Source organism: Lagopus muta, chromosome 1 (genome assembly GCF_023343835.1).
Source record: "Lagopus muta isolate bLagMut1 chromosome 1, bLagMut1 primary, whole genome shotgun sequence".
NCBI lineage: Eukaryota > Metazoa > Chordata > Aves > Galliformes > Phasianidae > Lagopus > Lagopus muta.
The window spans coordinates 131457515-131477778 of NC_064433.1; the positions used below are offsets into that span (position 1 = coordinate 131457515).

At 43.9% G+C, this 20264-nt stretch overlaps 2 protein-coding genes across 5 annotated transcripts in view; one reads left to right on the forward strand and one right to left on the reverse strand.

Annotated features, from left to right (window-relative positions):
- Positions 1–1702: 1702 nt before the first annotated feature.
- TXNDC9 (thioredoxin domain containing 9) lies at positions 1703–11275 on the reverse strand. Of its 4 annotated transcripts, none has more exons than XM_048961958.1 (6): positions 11196–11259; positions 10772–10869; positions 9279–9495; positions 6655–6773; positions 4263–4517; positions 1703–1845 (listed from the first exon to the last, which is right to left on the reverse strand). In XM_048961958.1, the coding sequence occupies exons 3-6, from the start codon at positions 9465–9467 to the stop codon at positions 1728–1730; spliced, it is 681 nt and encodes a 226-aa protein (XP_048817915.1). In that variant the 5' UTR covers positions 9468–9495; positions 10772–10869; positions 11196–11259; the 3' UTR covers positions 1703–1727. The 4 variants fall into 4 exon arrangements, with proteins under 4 accessions (XP_048817915.1, XP_048817907.1, XP_048817924.1 ...); XM_048961950.1 differs by having other exon boundaries at positions 10796–10869; positions 11196–11252; XM_048961967.1 differs by lacking the exon at positions 11196–11259 and adding an exon at positions 11045–11157 and having other exon boundaries at positions 10796–10869.
- A 676-nt stretch (positions 11276–11951) lies between these two features.
- The window catches only part of EIF5B (eukaryotic translation initiation factor 5B), a 31741-nt gene continuing 23428 nt past the window's right edge, over positions 11952–20264 (forward strand). The window contains exon 1 of the mRNA XM_048961412.1: positions 11952–12093. Within this exon, the coding sequence (XP_048817369.1) occupies positions 12059–12093 (35 nt within the window). The 5' untranslated portion in view covers positions 11952–12058. The remainder of the gene's footprint in view (positions 12094–20264) is intronic.

Below are 20264 nucleotides of genomic sequence, written 5' to 3' on the forward strand. Positions count from 1 at the left end.
ATAAACTTTAACAGAGCTACCTGCCAGAATCTTGAAGTAGTACAGAAGTACAGAAGCTACTACCTAAATGCACATCCATGGAACATGCAGGAATTTTAAACAGGATTTTATATTTCCACATTTACTTCAACATAATTAAGACTCAGAAATGAGCCCTGCTAAGGCACTCTTAACAATGCTGTGAAACATTTGTCTCCTAAATCCAATTCCATGCAAAAAAACCACTAGTGCGGTTAGAGAGTTTGTGCACTGCAAGAGAGATCAGCTCAAAGCAAGCCTGCTTCTAATGCACTAATAGGCAGCTGCATCTTAAGGTGATTGATTACTTTCTCAAAATGAAGTCAATGTCAAAACAGACAGTAGCTCGCTACAAATCTAGCAAGAGCACGTGCAACACTGACAGGCCACTGAAAGAAAGTAACTCAGAGCAGCTAGACCATCTTAATGGAAAGAATGCAGAAGTCAACATTAGAATTAAAATAATTTTATTTCAATGTACATGACCTGAAATAAAATATAATAATTATTGTTTAGACTTACTTGCAGGGTTATATTGCTGGGCTGGCCCAATTGCATTCTCCACTACAAGGCAGCAAGAACTAACAAGACCCACTTCATTGGCTTTTTTGGGCCAATTCAAAGTATCATCTTAGAAAGCATCCTCCAGCACACAGCAAACCATGATTTCGAGAATAAAAGAAAAACATTTAACTTTTCACCTACCCAGAAAATTTATATCATGTTCCAAAGATGCTCTCCCTTGAAAATTCAGTCTGTTACCGAAGAAACAGCACACAGAATGCTGAGCTATATCTAAACAGATCAAGGTTTCTCCTGAATTCTTTTCTCTAGCCTACTCTCTTGTACAAAGCATCTGCTAAAAAAAAATCCACACATTCAAAACCATGTAACTAACAAACCTTTTTTACAACTTACAGGGCAATGTAGTTCAGTTATGCAATGTTGTGACATGGCACCACAAGGTAAGCAATCCTCTGTTAAAATGTACAATTCCTGCACTAATAACTTGTGGTGCTTTACTGATAATAAACAGTTGTAAGTTTGAAGAGAACTGGAAGATGAACAGATAGAGAAAAATCAAATTGCTTCTTGTCTCCTTTAATGAAGAAAATTAAAAAACAAAACTTAAATTCAATGAAAACAATAGAAGTAGTCCTTGACACAACGCAGTTAAGTTGCGGACTCCTTGCCAAACGATGTGAAAGCTATAAAGATGTAACGATGGTTAAAAAGATGTTTCTTTTTATCCAACAAATGATTTCAGACAGAGTTCCCCAAGCCATAAACTGCTCAGACTATTTCCTGAAGAGGCATCGCTATCTGCTTACCCTGTTTTTACTCTTTCTTGTGCATCTGCTGTTGGCCACTGAGACTGGATATAGGGCCAGATGGACCTTTGGTCTGACTTGATACAGCTGTTCCTAACAGTTACTTCACAACACTTCATAAATGTACAGTTAGACAAAGTTCGTTGTTGGCAACACGTGACTTAATTAGGACTTTGATTTTGGAGTTACAAATGACTCCCAAAAGAGAGAAAAAAAAATATTTTAGGCTCTCTTCTGATATGACCCAGTTGTATAAAACTGTATAGAAAAAGTGAGCGTTATGCGCAGATGTAATGAAAAGCAATAAGATTTATAAAAATCATCCTTAAAAATGTACCAAGCCTAAACAAAACATGATTTATAAATAGATTTAATGTTCTAGTCATCATCAGAATCTGAATCATATTTCTTCCCTCTGATGGTCTTCTTATCCAACTTTGTAAAGCTTGCTCCAAATTTCTTTTGGCTTTGAAAAGGTGGCTCCATCAAGTTTCCACTAAAATAATAATAAAAAAAAAAGGTGTTGATTAAGGTCATATTTATGCAGACAGAAAATAGCATCTCCAGCTACCTGTCCCTCCAGAAAAAAAAACACAAACACCAAGCAAACACAATCCCTGCTCCCTAAAGCCACCCTGAGTAGCACAGTGCAATTGCCAGCAGAGCATATCCTTATTTGACACTATGCACAGCCTAGTAGGCTGTGCAAGAACCCACCCCTCAGTCTGCACATGACCTTGCGGGAGTCTTCTCACTAGTGAGTGGGTGCAGAGGTTGCTGAATCAGAGAACGGCTTGGATTGGAAAGGAACCTCAAGGATCATCAAGCTCCAACCCTGCCACAACAGGCAGGGCCACCAACCTCCACATTTAATAGTAAACCAGGCTGCCCAGGGCCCCATCCAACCCTGCCTTGAACACCTCCAGGGACGGGGCATCCACAACTTCTCTGGGCAGCCTGTTCCAGCACCTCACCACTCTCTCTGTGAAGAACTTCCTCCTGACATCCAACCTAAATCTTCCCTACTTGAATCTATATCTAGCTATTATCTGTGTTCACGTAAAGCTGGGGCTCCTGCATTTTCTAAAGCAGCGGGGAATCCTCTCCCCTCATTCAGAGAAGGCTGTAGGTGCTTTTAATTCACGTGAGCCGCAAGAGGTTTGCATGTCAGTGTTAGGGAGTGAGCAATTAGAACTTTTTAGAATTAGCTACAGAAGGCTGATTGAAAATTCGTTGTTAACACTTTGTAAATAACATGTTGGAGCTATCGACTCTAAATACAAAGTTCACTGACTGCTAGTTAATTACATGTCAGTAATTCGTCAATACGACATCTGAATCCTGATTTTACTCAAATCAATGTGACCAGAACATTTTTCCTCCTAAATACAGCACATCCTTTCACCATCTGTCATCCAACATACACTGAAGGAAAAAGACACCCACGAAAAACCCAAACGCCTGTTTTCAGACTCATGAGGAACTCCAGAGAGTGGGATGCTGCATTCAGAGCTACGTGGAAACATTCATAAATGAACACGTCCAGGAATTATCTCCTGGGCTGTGCAGATATAGTGGCTTGCTTTCCAAAGCCAGAGCACCAAACTTAGAGTGTGGAAAAAAAAAAAGAACAAAATGTTCTACTGGAAGCAGAATACACTGTACTATGAGTCAAGCAGAAAGTAAAATTATGCAGTGAGCCAATGTACTAAAATTTAGCAAATTCAGCACAGCTTAGTACAACTCCACTCAATTATTTCTCCCATAAAGGGGTGCTGCTGTCTACAACATACATCCACACTGCCTTTAAGTCTTCTGTTTATTCTCTTGTTACTGAACAGGCAAGTGGATATTACCACTTGTTATGAATTACAAATTTTCATTTTGGTCATCTGAAGTTCAACAGCTGACAAACTAAAGTGAGTAATAGTTCATTTGCCTTTGAGATATAGTACCTCTTGTCATAATTTGGGAATTAGGCATTTAAATAAACTGCAGACAATAAAGTATTAGAAAAAGCATTAATGTAGCTTATAGAGTTTTCACTGAAGCGAATTAAAATGCTCAAACTTTACTGCATTGTAACTGTGATGCCTGAGCTCATTCAGAATGAATGACATTAGGCACAGGACTCAGCCAGGTTAGCTCTTCTATATACCTGCAGTGAAAATGCTACGTCACAGCGTGACACAGTGATTGAGCACCTGGTGGGAAGGCAGGGCCAGCCCAGGGGAGCTCAGGTGCATGCAATGGCTGAGTGACCAGGAGGGGTGCAGCCAGGATCCACCCCTTCCCAGATCTGATTTAAGGGCTGGCAGTGGAGGCAAGGCCGTCTCACTGGGGACCCCTACATACCTGAGGCCTTCTGAAATTAAGCAGCTTCTTTCCCTTGTTTCTGTGCCCGCTGCTGTTGCATTTGAGTGAATCCTCACTTGCTGCAGCCTGGGATCTTGCTGCCTTACTGACATTCTCATGCTATCCAGGGTGTTACAATACCTCACAGCAAGAACTGTGTTTGTTTTTATTACTGTACCAAAAATACATAATGATCATTATAAGATATCAACACATTGCCAAAGATATGCACTTGCTTTCCCTTGCTAATGTACACAGATGAAATCATGACATAGAATCATAGAATGACCTGGGTTGAAAAGGACCACAATGATCATCTGGTTTCAAACCCCCTGCTATGTGCAGGGTCGCCAACCACCAGACCAGGCTGCCCAGAGCCACATCCAGCCTGGCCTTCAATGCCTCCAGGGATGGGGCATCCACAGCCTCCTTGGGCAACCTTAAACTCATTTGTGCCTTAATCATATAACGTATCAAAGTTACAAACCTTTAGATTCTTGTCTACAAGCATGTTCTTGCATTTTATCTAGAAAAAGCAATCACAAAACTGTTAATTACCTGTAATTAATTATGTCTGCACAGCCTAATCTCCATTCTAAGGTCTCTGTAGTGAAGTCATCGGTGTTACCGAGATCAGTGAAGCCAACAATATAGTCTTGTGTTTTTCCATCTTTTATTAGTGCTAGAGTTGGAATTACTTTGATGCGCAGTCTCTCACACAAGAAAGGAGATTTTTCTGCATTTAACTTCAAGAATTTCGTCTCAACATGTTTTTTTGCCAATACAGTCAAATGCTTGTCCATTATTTGGCACCTGTGAGAAAAAAAACATATGAAACATTATTGTCAATGAGATGACAAACACATACTTTATAGAAACAAGAGTTATTTCTATCACGTTGCTTCTTTAGACATCATCTTTAAAAATTTAGTTCCAAGAGAAGCTGTGTTCAAAGGGATGCCAGACCTAACAACAGAACAATACCCTGGAGCACCTTTATTGCATAATTACATCATCCATTTCTATTGTTTCTTAATTATACTCCAAATCCCCCATGCACCAGGAAAGCCTCTTTCACTTCTGAAGACCTGCAGTTATTGACAAAATTTCCTCCTGATCTCCATGTTCCTCTTTAGTTTCATTGTTTGTGTGCTCAGAAAACTTCTCAGCTTTCTAACTTCATAAAAGTCACAGCCTCCAACTCTGAGACACAGTAAGTCACTGTACGCAGAAAAATATATTTGCACAGAGCCCTTCATTAGTGCCAAAGGCAAATGTTTCACTTTTCTGTGGCAAAGTAATAATAATGAACATATAATTATCGTTTCTCAGCTAAGGGACAGTAACATGAACTGCCCAAAATACTTCTCAGAAGGCACAGACATATAGAACTGTCACTTGCAATCTTCACATACTGAACTTTCTTCTTGGAGTGGTTTGGCTCAGCTGCACAAATCTGATGTGACTGTCCTTAAGTAAAGGAGAAGGCTGAGAAGATCAAAAAGCTGGAGTGGACAAGGATGAAAAGAACTTGATAATGTGGATGGTAAATCTGACACAGTAGGTTCAAGCTGGTTGCCAGCATTACATGTTTCACAAAGAACTTTTAAAGAAAGTTTCTCTTCCTGTCTGAGACTACACACTTAATTGGTTCAAACAACAGCAATGAGATCCACATCTGTTTTAATCTACTTATTTGCACAGGTGTTTTTCCAACTTTGTTTTGCTTAGTAAAAGCTACCTGAATCCAACAGCTTCAGATACTAAGAATGTTTTGGTCAGAAGGGACCTCAGAGACCATCCAGTTCCAACCTTTCTGCTATGAGCATGGACACTTACCAGTCCAGGATGCCCAAAGCCACATCACTGCCCTGAAACATCTCCAGGAATGGGACATCCACGGTGTCTTTCCTGTAGGCCCCCTTCAAGTACTGGAAGGCTGCTCTAAGGTCTCTCCAGAGCCTTCTCTTCTTCAGTGATTCTCCTTGTAGCCCTCTCTGGACCTACTCCAACAGCTTCACGTCATTCTTGTGCAGGGGACCCCAGAGCTGAACACAGCAGTGCAGGTTGGGGTCACAGGAGAAACTCAGAAGAGCCCTTTCTATTTTACTACCTCTCTATTTTACTCAGAAAACTTAAGATGCAAATACCTAGCTGCATAATCTAGGTTTAACCTTTTTTCTATTTCTTACATTGAAGCTGTTTCAGTTTATGTTCCATAAACCAGACAGAATGCAACTTGGGGAAAAAGATAGGACAACTGGCTCCTCCTTCAATAAGCACTGCAATCTGCAATTGCACTTCAGCAGAAGGCACTGAGATAAACTATCTAGGAACAGCTTACAACCCAGAACTTCTGAAATTCCTCCACAGCAGTGGGAGATCTTATTTTAAGTTCCCATTCTGAGTCAGGACGCTTACTCAGATCTAGGTCTCTCATGGTCTAAAGAAGTGACATAATCATGACAGTACAGGCCCAAAGAGGAGGCAGCTGTAGCTGGTATCCAGGAACCCTTTCAAAAGTCAAAACCTTAAATTCTAAAGATGCCTACAGAGGTTCATGTTTATATTCTGATTTTATCTGTCAGAACTTCCCAGAATATCTCCATCTGGAATAACGACAGTGATCTGTCAGAAGTTGTTAGTCTTATGTGGTCACTAAATGTAGAGAGCTGGCTCCCTGAAACAAAATCAACAATGACCCACAGCGCTGTCTGACATCATTCAGTAACTTGCATAATTGATTACAGTACAAATGCCAAATCACATTCACCTCACTTGGAAAACACCACGTGATTTTGGGGAAGTAAGAATTGGAAAATCACGGTATTTTCATACTTCTAAAAATCTGAATTTACTTATGAGATTTTAACTGCTTTCAGCAGATTTTAACTGCTTTTATAAACAAATATAAAGAGGAGGTTTCTCGAACATCAGTTACTTACTATACCTGAAAGTTGTATCTCTGTAGAAGTGGCAAACCACATTTTTACTTTCTTTGACTTCTTGGAAAAAGTCTCTCTCACTTGGGATTTCTCTGTACTCTCCATGTCCTTTAGAAAGCCACTCCTTAGGGAAAGCAAAAGGAAATAATTAGTATAGATTTAGTTAGCCCTGCATCTGCTGTGCCAGCATGACGGCTCTTAAGAACCAAAAACAAACAAACAAAAAAATAGAAGGGACTTCAGTGGAAGCCCATTTCATACAGGAATAGGTAGAAGGCAGGTGGTTGAGCTGTAAGATACCTCACATATTTGTAAACACAAGTCTTGTTCTGAATTGCAGAGATTTCTGCAGCGCAGCCTTTCAGTGAGATCAGACCAGCTCAAAGCAGAAATTCTCCAAATTGAAAACTGTAAGTGTACAGCTTGGTCGACTCCAGACTGCTTTTGCACAATAAAAAACAAACAAACAACCAACCAGCTTCTGAAAATTAATTATAGTGCATTTGTAAGAAACTCTTCACAGTGAGAATGGCGAGGCAGTGGTACAGGCTGCCCAGATGGCCCACTCTGGGAAGTGGGCAAGGTAAGGCTGGATAGGTCTTTGGGCAGCCTGATTTACTGAGTTGTCCCTGCTCATAGCAAGGTGCTTGGACTTCAAAGGTTCCTTCCAACCTAAACCATTCTATGGTTCTATAACAAAAAAACAACCAAAACAACAAAACCCAGACAGCCAACAACCAGCAAGTATAGTCATATAAAGAAATTATCACGATGACTTATTTTTCCAGAATAGCATGAGGCATCTTACTTTTTACTCAATAGTAAACTACTTCAAAATTGCACTTCAAAAGAGATAACAGTGACAGAAGATCAACTGATAGGAGTACATTTGTGCACGTGAACTTCCATATGTCCATATCTAAGTGTGCCCAGGTGTCATGACTTTGAAGAAAAAAAATATAACTGTTAAAGATAAGCAAATAGCATAACACTTTTTCTGCTTCCACATGTGGAGAATCAAAGCCATTAATACTGCCTCTTGTCCAGAATCCCAACCATTCCACATTTTACTGCATTTCTAATTCAAAACATGGCACGAGCCACCACAGCCAAAGGATCTCCTCTCAACCCAGTCATCCTTATCATGCCCCAGTCTATTTCTTTCTTCAGGTTTGCAAAGAATAAATTAAGAAACCTATTTAGAACTCAGACCACATGTTACAGAAATACAGGAGTTGGAAGGTACCTCTGGAGATCATAAATCCAACCCTCTACTAAAGCAGGTTTGACAACAGAGGAAAGTGTCCAGGATATCTTTTGAATATCTCCAGAGAAGGAGACACCTCAACCACTTAGGACAGCTTTTTTTTCAGAGCTCTGTCACCCCCAAAGTGAAGGTGCTTTTCCTTATGTTCACATGGAACTTCCAATGTTCCAGTTTGTGCCTCTTACCCCTTGTTCTATCAGTGGGCACTACTGAAGTCCAGGGTTACAGTTCTACCCACTGCCCTGCTTCTTTCACACAAGATCCTGAACTCTACTACCTTACAATCACTGCAGCTAAGGTCATCTCCAGCCTTCACATCCCCAACCAAACCTTCTTTGTAAGCAGAAGGTCCAGCAACACATATCTTGTTGGCTTAACCACCACCTGTGTCAGAAAGCTACCAGCAACACTTTACAGGAACCTCTTGAACTGCACGTGTTTGGCTGAGTTTCTTTTTGATGCCCACTGCAGGCTGCCAGTATAGTGTCTATAGCTGTAAGAGCTTTATATCTTTTTGGTTGTGAAGGGTGGGGACAGAACTGGAGCCCTGCTTTTGTGAGTTATCAGGGACCAAGATGTTGTTCCCAACACTGCCCACACCTCCTCAGCTGCTCTAACGATGGCTAGAGGATCCTGGCATCTCTCCCCTTACCTTGGGGTCTCCTCAATTTCAAGACCCCCTTCACACACTTCAATCCCCACTCTGCATGCTGCTTCAGAACATGCCTGCACTTGAGGTGATCACCTCAGAGCATATATTACTAAAACTTTGTGTTTTCAGGAAGAACTTCCAGGGGAGCATCAAGACCACAGTTTAGCAAGAGATGCTAGGAAACAAAGCAGAATTTCTTCCTGCAAGAAGAAATGAAAAGGCACACACAGCCAGCGTTTCATTAGATTAGAAGAAGCATGACAACTAATTTCACCTCAGAACAAGGACAGACTCTACATCATTCTTCTACAAAATGCCTTAGAAAAGAGCAAGCACCACTCACATGCCCTAACTAAACTTCTCCAGCAACTGGAAACACAAGGAACCTCAAAAGCTTGTGGTTAAGTTGTCTGCAAGGCTTAGCTTTCATACAGCAACATTCACTGAGTAATGACACACTGAGATCTTTGTACTAAACTCCTTATTCCACTCCTCCTGTAAGACAATCACAGAGATTTTTTTCTGACTCTGAATATCACAAATCACACAATGCATGGACAGATGCTTGCTTTTCTACATAATTTAAAATTACTAAATACAGGAAACTGAGAGAAAAAAAACACATTTAGTTCACCCGTACAATTTTTCTAGGATTTCCAAAAAGCCTGTTACACTGTACAAATCAAAACCTATGTTAGTATAAGAATTACTTGTTTCTGCTGCTGGGCCTTTTTCAGTGCTTCAAGTCTCCTCTGTTTCAGGTGTTCCAACTCATCTTCATCCATTTGGTCGAGCTTCTGCATTTCAGCATCCAGATGTTCTTCCACTACCTTGGCAGTCTGAAGTATTTCATTCTCCAGAACTTTCTGAAGTATTTCAACAGATGTATCAGCAGCCATCTTTAAGTATAAAGTGATCTCCTCAGAGCTGTGGAAACAGTGATACCTGGTGTGAGCACTTCCAATTAAAAGCCTTATCTCTCTGGCTTGCAGTTTACATCCTACAGAAACAAAATGCTACTGTGTTTAAAGGTATTGTACACAGTTATTTTCTACATAGCAACAATGAACACAGATAGCAACAAAGATTCCAGTCAAGTCCTATTATTGTCATACAGATCCTGGCGCCTTTGACTGTACACAAGAACACGAAATTACTACTCAACATAAAGTAGTAAAATGAATCAGTTCCAAGGGAACAATCATCCTGAACCAGATCCACATGCCTTTAATTAAGATTCTGAAACTAGAAGATGCAATCAGAAATGCTGGGAGGACATATAAGATCATAGAATGACCTGGGTTGAGAAGGACCACAATGATCATAGATTTTCAAGTCCCCTGCTACGTGCAGGGTTGCCAACCACCAGACCAGGCTGCCCAGAGGTCTCAGAATAAACCCAAGCAGAGCTCAGTGTAAGCTTTCAGTAGTCTAAACACAATTACTTTAAGTACTTGATGCATGTTAACATATTTAAACCTGAATTAACATTGCTCCCCTTGCAGCCAAAAGCGAAGCACTCAACTGCAATTGGTTTAGGTCAGTGCACTGCTTTAATTAATACAGATTAACTATTATTGCAAGCACCACCTTCTGGCAGAGAGGGAAAGGATTTAAGAAACCTCAGCATCCACTACTTAATTGTTGCATGAAGAAACACAGCTAAAATTATCTTCTATATGATTTCTCCTTTCCTAACATTTCAAAAAGCAGAAAGTATTGAGACCAGAGTACATCAAGAGGTGGGGGAATCTTACTGGTTGTTCTCCTTGAAAAACTTCCACCTTACAGCAACAGTTTTTTGTTGCGTAATGACTGGCAGTTTTAAAAGAGAAACAGAGGGACAAAACAAAGTCACTGAAATTGGATTCTTTAAGTGCAGGAGATGATTTGGTGGTAAGTGTACATTCCATGGTTTGGTGGTTGGAGACCCTGCACATAGCAGGGGGGTTGAAACTAGATGATCACTGTGGTCCTTTTTAACCACAGGCCATTCTATGATTTCCCACAGCCAGCGTACCAGCACCATCGGCTTCCAGAACACCTTGCACATAGAGGCAAGAACGCATTTGAAGCAGCGATGGGCAAAGCACCAACATCGTGGCAGTACTCCAAGTTTAATGCACCGTCAGCACTGCTGCACGACTGCCACGATGTACACACAGCACGGGCAGAGCGTTTATTCTTTATCTCCCGTATGCACCTCGAGGGGTGGTAAGGAGCTCACCGACACAGGTCAGAGAGATCTTCAGGATATGGGCGGAGCCGAGCCCCGTGCCGTTGGAACGCCACTGCTTCGGCCTCCGAAAAAACAGGAAGGCGGTTAGTCAGCCCTTTCGCTCCCTACCAGCCCCCAGCGAGCGTTCCCGCGGCAGAAGCTGCACCGCAGAAGAGCGCCCAGATAAAGCTACAGCCCCATAGGGCCGGGAGCCGCCGGCACCGGCGTAGCCGCTACCAACAGCTACTGCCCACCCACCTGCCTAGGGGCGCGGCCGCCCTCACAAACAGGGGCTGCCCGCGCGGCCACCCTAGCTCCCGATAAGCTCAGTGACCGCCGCGAGAGCGACCTCACCCACCCCGGGGCCGCCACATCCCCACAGCCCGCAAATAACACCACCGACACTCACCCGCTCCGCCAACGCCACTCCTCTCACCTCGCTCCCGCCCCACCTCGTCACGCTCTGGCAAAGTCTCGCGAGAGTCAGAACGGGTCACGGGGGGGCGGGGCAAACTGCCTTTTCGCACGCTCATTGGTCAGGAAGGCGGACACGGAAGCGACGGCGACCAACGCGCGTGCGCCGTGCCTGCGAGGGTGGCGGCGGCGGCGGCGGGGGGTAGTGGGTGCGATCCCCGCGGTGGCCGTTACTGGGCGGTGTAATGGCTGCGGGGGGAGCTGAGGGACCGGCCGCGCGCCTTCCGGGGGTCTCCCGCACGGGGCGAGGCGTGTGGAGCGCGGCGGGAGCGTCATGACCGGGAGCCGCTTGTTTTGGCCCACGCGACCGTTGCCGTGAGGTGAGGGCGGCCCCAGGCGGTGCCTCCGCGCTCCGGGAGCGTGAGGCGTGGCTTTGGCAGCCCCGCTCAGGAGACCGCGCGTGAACAGCGCGCGAGAAGATCCGCGGGTGCGGTTGATGGGATATTAAAGTGTGCCTTAAAAAAAAAAAAAAAAAAAAAAAGCGTTGTGCTCTTTTTGTTTCTTGGAACTCCGACCGTGGCTCTGCTGCAGCTGGGGCGGGGAGATAACGCTCGGAGCGCCCGCGGTACGGGGCTGACGGCGGAAGGAGCGAGGCCGCCGCGCTCTGACCTCCGGCCGGCAGGGGGCGCTCTCGGCGGGGGGGGGGGGCTCGCCGCAGCTCTCGGCGTGCCGGCGCGGAGCAGGCCGGGACGGCGCGGCGGGGGCGGGGCGGGCGGCTTCGCCGTATGCACGGGGCTGCGCGCGGGTGCGGGTGGCTCAACGGCGCTGAGACGGGCGACGAGCCGAGGGGTCGCCGCCATGGGCAAGAAGCAGAAGAACAAGAACGAGGACAGGTAGGGGAACGGCGGCCGGGCCGCGCTGTCTCTCCCCGGGCGCGTGACAGCGGTAGCGAGCGCCGGTGCGGCGGCGCTGAGTCAGGCCCTGCCGGGGCTCGAGGCCTCGCTGGGCCCGGGCGGCGGAGGCAGGGCGGGCCGCGCTGAGGAGCGGTGGGCGCGCTGCTTGCTGCCTCCTTCGGCCCGTTCTCGGCCCCGCGTGGCGGCGGGCCGGCTCGCGGTCGCCGGCTAAAAATAGCGCCTGGGCCCGGCTGCGGGACTCAGTGGGCTCAGTGCGGTACTGCCGTGTGGGACAGTGCGGAGATTGCCCCGGCTGTGGGCTCCGGCCCTGAGGGGCTCTCGCAAGGGCGGTTATCGTGAACCGTATGGGGCGCTGAGTGAATAACGTCAAATATGTGTGTTTCAGCAGGAGAGAGCGTGTGCTGTTGCTTGTCACTCTAAAGTAGTAATAAAAACGTTTACAGTTGGCTCGCAGTGTGCCTCTGGTTGTTAGTGCTGACTGAGTTAAATGAAAGCTATTTTCTATACACAGGTGGGTAGCGATAGGACAAGGGGAATGGTTTTAAACTAAGACGAGGAGGTTTAGGTTAGATATTAGGAGGAAGTTTTTCACTCAGAGGGTGGTGGTGACACACTGGAACAGGTTGCCTAAGCAGGCTGTGGATGCCCCATCCCTGGAGGCATTCAAGGCCAGGCTGGATGTGGCTCTGGGCAGCCTGGTCTGGTGGTTGGCGACCCTGCACGTAGCAGGGGGTTTGAAACCAGATGATCATTGTGGTCCTTTTCAACCTATTCTGTGAACCTTGAAGTGTGTGTGAACTTGAAACTGTACAGGTCTTTTCTTTACCCACGCTGACCATTTCGTATATTCTTCTTGAGCCATTAAATGTGTCTTTTCGTGGAAGTACCACCATGAAAACTATCTCACAGACTGTCATTTTTTCTGGTTCTAATATGGGTGCTTGTTTTTACGTTAATAATCTGTACTCTTATCTCCTTTTTCTTTAATTCCACGATTCTATGATTTATTAATCTAAGTCTTAAATCACTTCATGTTTTCTGGTACTTTTTGGATAGTAAGTGTTCTGTTAGCAAAGATTGATCTTGGCTAGCTATTTTTCTCTTGTGTCTTTTGCCATATTATGCATGCTGGTTTGTACTGTCTGCTATTACAGCTTGTTTCTTGGGCTGTATTTCACAGGTGTGTCCCAGGAGCAGCTCTGGCAAGAGAATGAGTCAAGTGTCACTTGAGGAGGAAGAAGGAGGGGTTGGAGATTTATGCTCTTCAGGAAGGCAGATCCAGTGCTCTCTGTACCTGGTGTGTTAGATGTCAGAATCATGCAGAAATCTTTGGGTGCTGAGGTGCTGCTGTCCTGAGTCCTTTTAGCCATGGTGATGGTGGTGGTGGGAGGTTCTGGAGGGGAACTGGAGAGTCATAGTGCCTACCAGGTGTCTTGTTCTCATTTGAGGCTGAAGGAAGGAAGCATACCTTCAGTGAGAAGCCAGAACTTTATTGTTAGAATAGTTGAAATCTTAAACCTAATGACTATTTATCCAGATCTGATTGTAAATTAGTGTGCTTACTATCTCACTGCTGCTGCAAGTTAGTGGTTTCATCCTGAGGATAGTGAGCTTTTATGGTGAGTAGTCAGCATTAGAAGTTCTTTGTGAGGAGCAGTGCAATCATTGGTGCTGATGGTTTCATTTTTATTTATTTATTTTTTTTAGGATTGACTTGAGATGCTCTGTATGTGCCATCTGTTAGTGTCCATCCCATGACTGTCCTTTTCTCTGCAGCATCCTGCATCTCCACTTCCCAGTGCCTCTTCTTTCATACCAGGCCTATATTTTTCTGCTCTGCAACACTGTGTTAGAGCTGTAAATCCCTCATTCTTTAACTGCTTGTTACTGCTGTCTACATGAAACCGTGATTGCAGTGTGCCAGGGTAAACAGAAGTAAAGCCCAGTTACGAATAGATACCTGGTCACTTAGAGAAATTGCTGTCACAGCTAAATCAAGTAACAGTTAAAGGCAGGCCAAGAGAAGCTCAGCCAAAGTAAGCCTGACAAACTTCAGTCCTAAGACTTTGCAGATGCAGCACAAAAGCTTCTGAACTTCTGTTAGCAGGGGCAAAAGTTATTATTGGGCTACAGCTATGTTGTGGCAGAGGGTTAAGCTGGAGGATGAGTTTAAACAGATGTGTATTTGAGAAAGACAGGACAGTTGAGGGGGGATATATCTTATTGCCAGGAGTTTGAGGGGATGGGAATGAGGTAGGACCTGGAAAGCCAGCGGTGTTTTTAGGTGGGCTCTATCTGCAGAAGTACCCCTTCATCTGATGGGGCTGGTTCTGGCTGATACTCTGTAAGCCACGAGTTCCCTCCAGGGAGGGATCGTGTATTTGCATCTGTAGCTTCAAGATAGACTTCAGCACCCCTGATCAATCTGCGTTCTGTTCCAATGAAATGAGGGAGGACTGGCTCCCTGGAACCAAAGGCTCACTTTTGTTTCCCACATGCTTACTTTTCTGAAAGAGTGGTCAGGCACTGGAATGGGCTGCCCAGGGAGGTGGTGGAGTCACTGACCTTGGAGGTGTTCAGGAATGCTTGAATTTTGTGTTGAGGGACATGATTTAGTGAGAACTATTGGTGATAGATTGGACTGGATGGTCTTGTAGGTCTTTTCCAACCTTGGTGCCTCTGTGATTCAGTTTTGTGCTATGCCAAGTTATTCATTTCTTTCTTTTCCCCTCTTCTTTCTTCAGTAACTGCATTTTAGATGTTCCTTACATCCTTTTTGGCTGCCTCTCTGAAAGTGTGCTGCAGCTCAAGGGCACAACTTGCAGTGCAGAGGGAACAAATGGGAAGATGCAGGCAGTATGTTGGTGTTGTGAATATTGCTTTGAGCATTGATGTAACAAAAAGGAGATTTTTCTCCTTTTCTGCTGACTTGCTGAGACAAGCTACAAGGTATAAGTCATCTTTACTCTGCTTTTCTCTTCTCTCCTCTCACCCCTTTCGTTTTGACTTCTGTTACGTAGTTTTCCCTTAGCATGTTACTGCGGAGCATAGTAGAGGTCATGCTGATCAGTAGTAATGTACATCCAGGTAAATGAGGCTGACTAAGAACTTTGGCATAGGAGCAGGCTCAAAGTACACAAGGCTGAGACCCTGAGGGTTGCAATACCTGTGGTGAGTAGGGAAGGAATGAGAATGTGGGGTCATTGTCTGCTGTATTTACTCATTGCTATCTGAACCAAATATACCTTCAAATCTGTTTCTACTCCGCCAGCACCTCTGTTATGCTCCTAGGAAACTTACTGACTCCTGCCTTCTGATTTTGGTGCATATGTCCATGAAGAACATATGTGGGTGGTCAGATGGCGTGTTTGAGAGGTGCTCTGTTAAGGTGAGGAGCATCGTGGGTTGTAATTAGTACCTAAGCTAAATGGAAGTTGCTTTGATGGATTCCTCTTTATGTTGATTGCTCATTTTCAAAGAAAACTTCATAGCAAAGCTGTCAATAAAAATATAAGACATCATAACTTCCAGACGTTCCTAGTGGAAGAGTGGGTGTTCTGATGTGTAATTTGGCTCCTAGGAGTGGTGTGCTATGGATGAGTTGGTTCTTGGGTAGAGCTGTAATGGCAGAAGGCTCTCCCCTGCTGTTTCTGTGAGTTTCGTACAGGAGGCTTTTTAAATGTGTGGGAAGAAAGGCTGTTGAAAGCTACAGAACTCTGTGCTTTGAATTCAAACCTCAGACTGCTGTAGATTTCCAAGTGTAAGTGCTGTATGCAGTAAGTTACAAATAATTTCCTGCCTGAAATCTGAATCTTTATGTTCTTAGCTTTTCTTGTGGTTTTTTTTTTTTTTTTTCCCCCCCCATCTTCTTCTCCCTGCTTAGTTCTCTTTTCTCCTCGTCTAAGTAGTCTCCTTTAGCTTCCAGTATGTAATCTTTAGGTGTGTTTGTCCTTGTGCCCTTTGATATTGTGTGCTGCTGCTGGGGCATACCTCTCTGATCATTCATGCGTATTGCTTTAGAGTGTGCAGGTGCCAGCAGTGATTCTGCAGCCAAGAATGAGCACTGCTGCTAAAATAAGACTTATAGTGTGGCTGCCTATGCTATATATTGTTTCCTATACTACAAATTCAGTTGCTGGTACTGTCTGCTAATCGGTTTGGTCCTTTAAATGAAATCCCCTAAGTGTAGCCTTGGGAAGTTCAGTGAAGGCTGCGCAGCCCACAGACACCTGGAGTTTAGAAATGTTGTGCGCTGTAGAACGTGGACAATCTCTGTCTCTATCTGCTTCTCAGGAATGGTCCCACAACGAAGCTTTATGCAGTTCCAGCAAGGAGAGCGGCTGAGAAACACTTGAATTCGTTGTCGCAAATCTCATCTAGAAGCTGCTAGGATTTTGTACTGGCAAATGAAGTATAATTCTGTGCAAATATATGTATGTTACCAAAAAGGCTGTGTTTTGTAACACAAGCATTTCACATTTTGAAGAAAGCTGATTTTATACATGTTATTGGATTTCTGTAAAGCAGAGCATCACATCTGGGCCTCTAGGAAGACTATAAGGATCTGCAAATGTTTGCAGTACTGTTTTCCTTTTCAGTGTTGCAGTTCTGGATAAAACCTCTAGTTCAGTTAGTTACTTTTAATACTTATGTAATATTCATTTTCTTCCTCTTGCTGAAAATAATAATAATGAAAATAGGCCCTAGAACCTGCTGGAAATAATTCTTCCGCACACAGGCTGTGTATGCATGCAGTTAATCCAGTCACTAAGTTTGGCTTATTTCAGAAAGTAAGTACTGTGCAGCCTGGTGGGGGTTCTGGTCTGGAAGCAGCTGGTATCTCACGAAGATGTGTGTTTTGATGATCCTGCTGCTTGTAGCACTGGTTACTTATTCTCCCCACACATCAAATATTTATCTACATGTATATCTATATGTCTTTTACAGTGAGGGTGGTGAGGCACTGGCTCAGGTTGCCCAGTGATGTGATGGATGCCCCGTCCCTGGAGACTTTCAGATTGAGGCTGGATCAGGCCCTGGGCAACCTGGTGTAGCTGTGGTGTCCCTGTTCATTGCAGGGGTGTTGGACTGGATGACCTTTAAAGGTCCCTTCCAACTCTAATCATCTAATTCTATTCTATGATTCCATGTTTTACAGTAGTCTGGAAATGTGAATGAGTGTGCTATCTTAACTCTGAAATGTGTTCCTTCAGATACACATGGTTAGATGAAGTGTTGAGTTATAGGTAATGCAGGCGGGTGTCCTTTGTTTCTCAGAATTGTAAACTCTCTGAAGTGTATTTCAGAATGTGCTCTAAGTGGTATTTTTGGTTTTTTTTTCTGCTAATGAGAAATACCTAGGATACAGAAGCTATGAAGCAGTGGGCTTGGAGGTAATCCTTGTAGCCTGTGTACTTTTGTAAACCAGCAAAGCCCCTGAGATGTAATTCAGTGAAGACCAAATGTTACTTCTTCACTTAGCGTTTCATATTCTGTGCTTTTAACCATCCTCTTCTGGGAGCTAAGCACTTAAACTGAACCTTGAAGCACTGTCTTCTCCCAGAAGCTCTGTGCTGTAAACTGCTAAGTACGTGCTATCTTGAAGAAACGTTTTATCTTGAAGTTTTGCTGTATCTTTAAGTGGAATTCTAAGTTGTGGTTAGCTTTTTTGTTTTGTCCTGTTGAAAGAGCCTTTCTGTTGTGGCTTTCTGTTTCCTATCACCTGTTGCGATTAAGAGTTTCCTATGCCTTCTATTTTCTATGCCTTTTTCAGAAGGTTTAGTTTAGCTGATAGATATTCTGCTCTTCTTTTTCCACGGCTAAACTTGAGAGAGAAGGCATGAGCCTTTCATGTTATGAAATAGAATCATTATCTTCAGAGCCTGACCGAATAACAACTGCCCTCTTGGTCAGGCTTTGCTTCCCGCTGTCTCATGTAATTAGGGAGCGTCACCAGCTTCCTTCATCTTACCAGGGAAATGGGGAAGGTGCAGTTTGCATCATGTGTAGTTTGGCTGACTTGACTTGGGTTTGCTCTTGGTGTCTGTCCCCAGCTGCTCTCTGCAATCATTTCCCATCATATTGGATCTGGTACTGCAGCGTTGGCTCGTGTCTCTGGTCCTTGTGTGGGTGCCCCTCACTTACTGGGGGTGGGGAGGGGCAGCTTGTTGTGTCCCAGCTTTCTAACAGTTGTAGGCATATATAATCCACATGTTTTCAGCAGGAAAAACAAGACAGCTTCTTAAAATCTGAAAAGTTGGTGGTATTCATCCATTCAGCAGTGTGTAAGAAGAAGAAAACAGCAGTAACTTTGTTTTCTTGCTTTCACTAACATTGCTGAGCTAGCAAATCCTTGTATTTTCAGTTTCGTAACCCACTTACGTGAGGTGCGTGGTTTTGAACAATTAAATAATCACTTCCAAAGCATTCTGTGTCGTGCAGGGTTTTCAACCTGTTGCTCTGAGAAATGTTTTTTGTAGAGAGAATACCTTAACACCTGTGAGTAAAACAGCTACAAGTCTGCCATTCAGCCTTTGTAACTCACGGGTTTTGGAATAAGCTTTATTTAGAAATGCGTCTCTATTATTGGGCTCAGAACTCATATCTTCAGAGATGATGGGTATAAAGTGCTTTATTATTCCACGCAAAACAGGTGGTTCAGCTTCTTTCAGTCTTTTTGAAGCTCAGGTTGTTTTCTTTCTAAGCAAAAGAAGATGACTTAATGACAGTGATGCTCTTTGAGGTTGGCTGGAAGAGCTGGTGCCGTGTAAATGATGAAACATCTCCAAAGTTGCCTCAGCAAAAATAAGCCTCGTGGTTATGCAGGAATGTAGGAGTGAGCTTGCAGCAGTGATGCAACTTTCTTGCTGCGTCGATTTTTGTCTCTTCTGCCCCGTGCACACAAATGCTTTATTTGTACTTTTGGCCTTTTTAAATCTGACTGTGTTTTCTGGCATTTGAACTTTACAGAGATATCTTTTAGCATATTTTTATTTACTATCTCAGTTTTGAAAGTGCAGGAGATCTTTAGTAGTTATGTTTGTGTTCATCAGTGCAGTGGCTCCTAAAGCACTTGGACAAGCACTTTGAGTGTCTGTGTATGCTTTTACTTTGGCAGGAGAGTGTTACCTCCTTAGCTTTGTTTGCAGAGCTCAGTGTTGGATTGCTAGATGTTAAAAGGTTTTTGTTTTTTTTTTTAAGTTTCGTTTAACTAATTTCAATAGAGTCAAGTTGATACTAATGAGGACAACTCAGCTCCTTTGCATTCTGCTGATTAATCCTGTTGCTCCACTCTTTCAGTTCATGTGTGGAGTGATAGTTTTCTCTCTACCACTGCCATCCCTTGTTGCGTGGGCACACGGTGCCCGTTGATAACAAAGTTCTGCTCAGTGTTTGGGGATCTGTATTGCAGGTACTACTGTCAGTGTACTTAAAGCCATAATAGACTGAGAGCTAAGAAAGGGACTTTATAGGATCTCACTGTTGCAGGCCATTGCATCAGAAAGGGAACTTGCTCCAAAATCAGATCACGTTTTTAACAACAGCAACCAAAAGAAGACAACAAACGAGGCAGTCAACACCTTTACAGATGAGCTATTTTAGTTTTTTTTCACCAGATGTTAAGTAATAACTGAGCTTGTGCTTTTTTTATTTTTTGATTGGAGTTTTAGCCTTGAATGTCAATTCCTTGTTGCAGGAGCAAGAGAAGCACTGGGTTGGTCTCTTTCAGACCATACGCATGTCAGTCATGGGGGACTTCCCACTTTTCTGACTCAATAGCTTGCAACTGTTGGGGATCTGATAAGTAGGAGAGCTGCTGGCAATCCTCTTACGTGCGACTGAGCCGAGGTAGGTGGCAGCTTTTTGTTTGTTCCCAGCTCTTCTGTAATCTTTTCACGCTTTCTCTTATAGGCAGGTTTTGAGGCTGTAGCGTTATTTGTCACTGTGTTCAATGTGGAACACGATGTGGATTTTTGGAGTGTCGCTTTGTCACTGGCTTGACCACATGTGATTGCGTGAGGGGTGTTACTGAATTTCCTTTCTTGCTCCTGCCTTTCTTAAGCATCTCCGAGTATTGAGGATGGTCTGGGAAGATTTGATCCTGATTAGGTGTACTAGCACAGTATTCAGCTGGTGGCCCACTGAATATC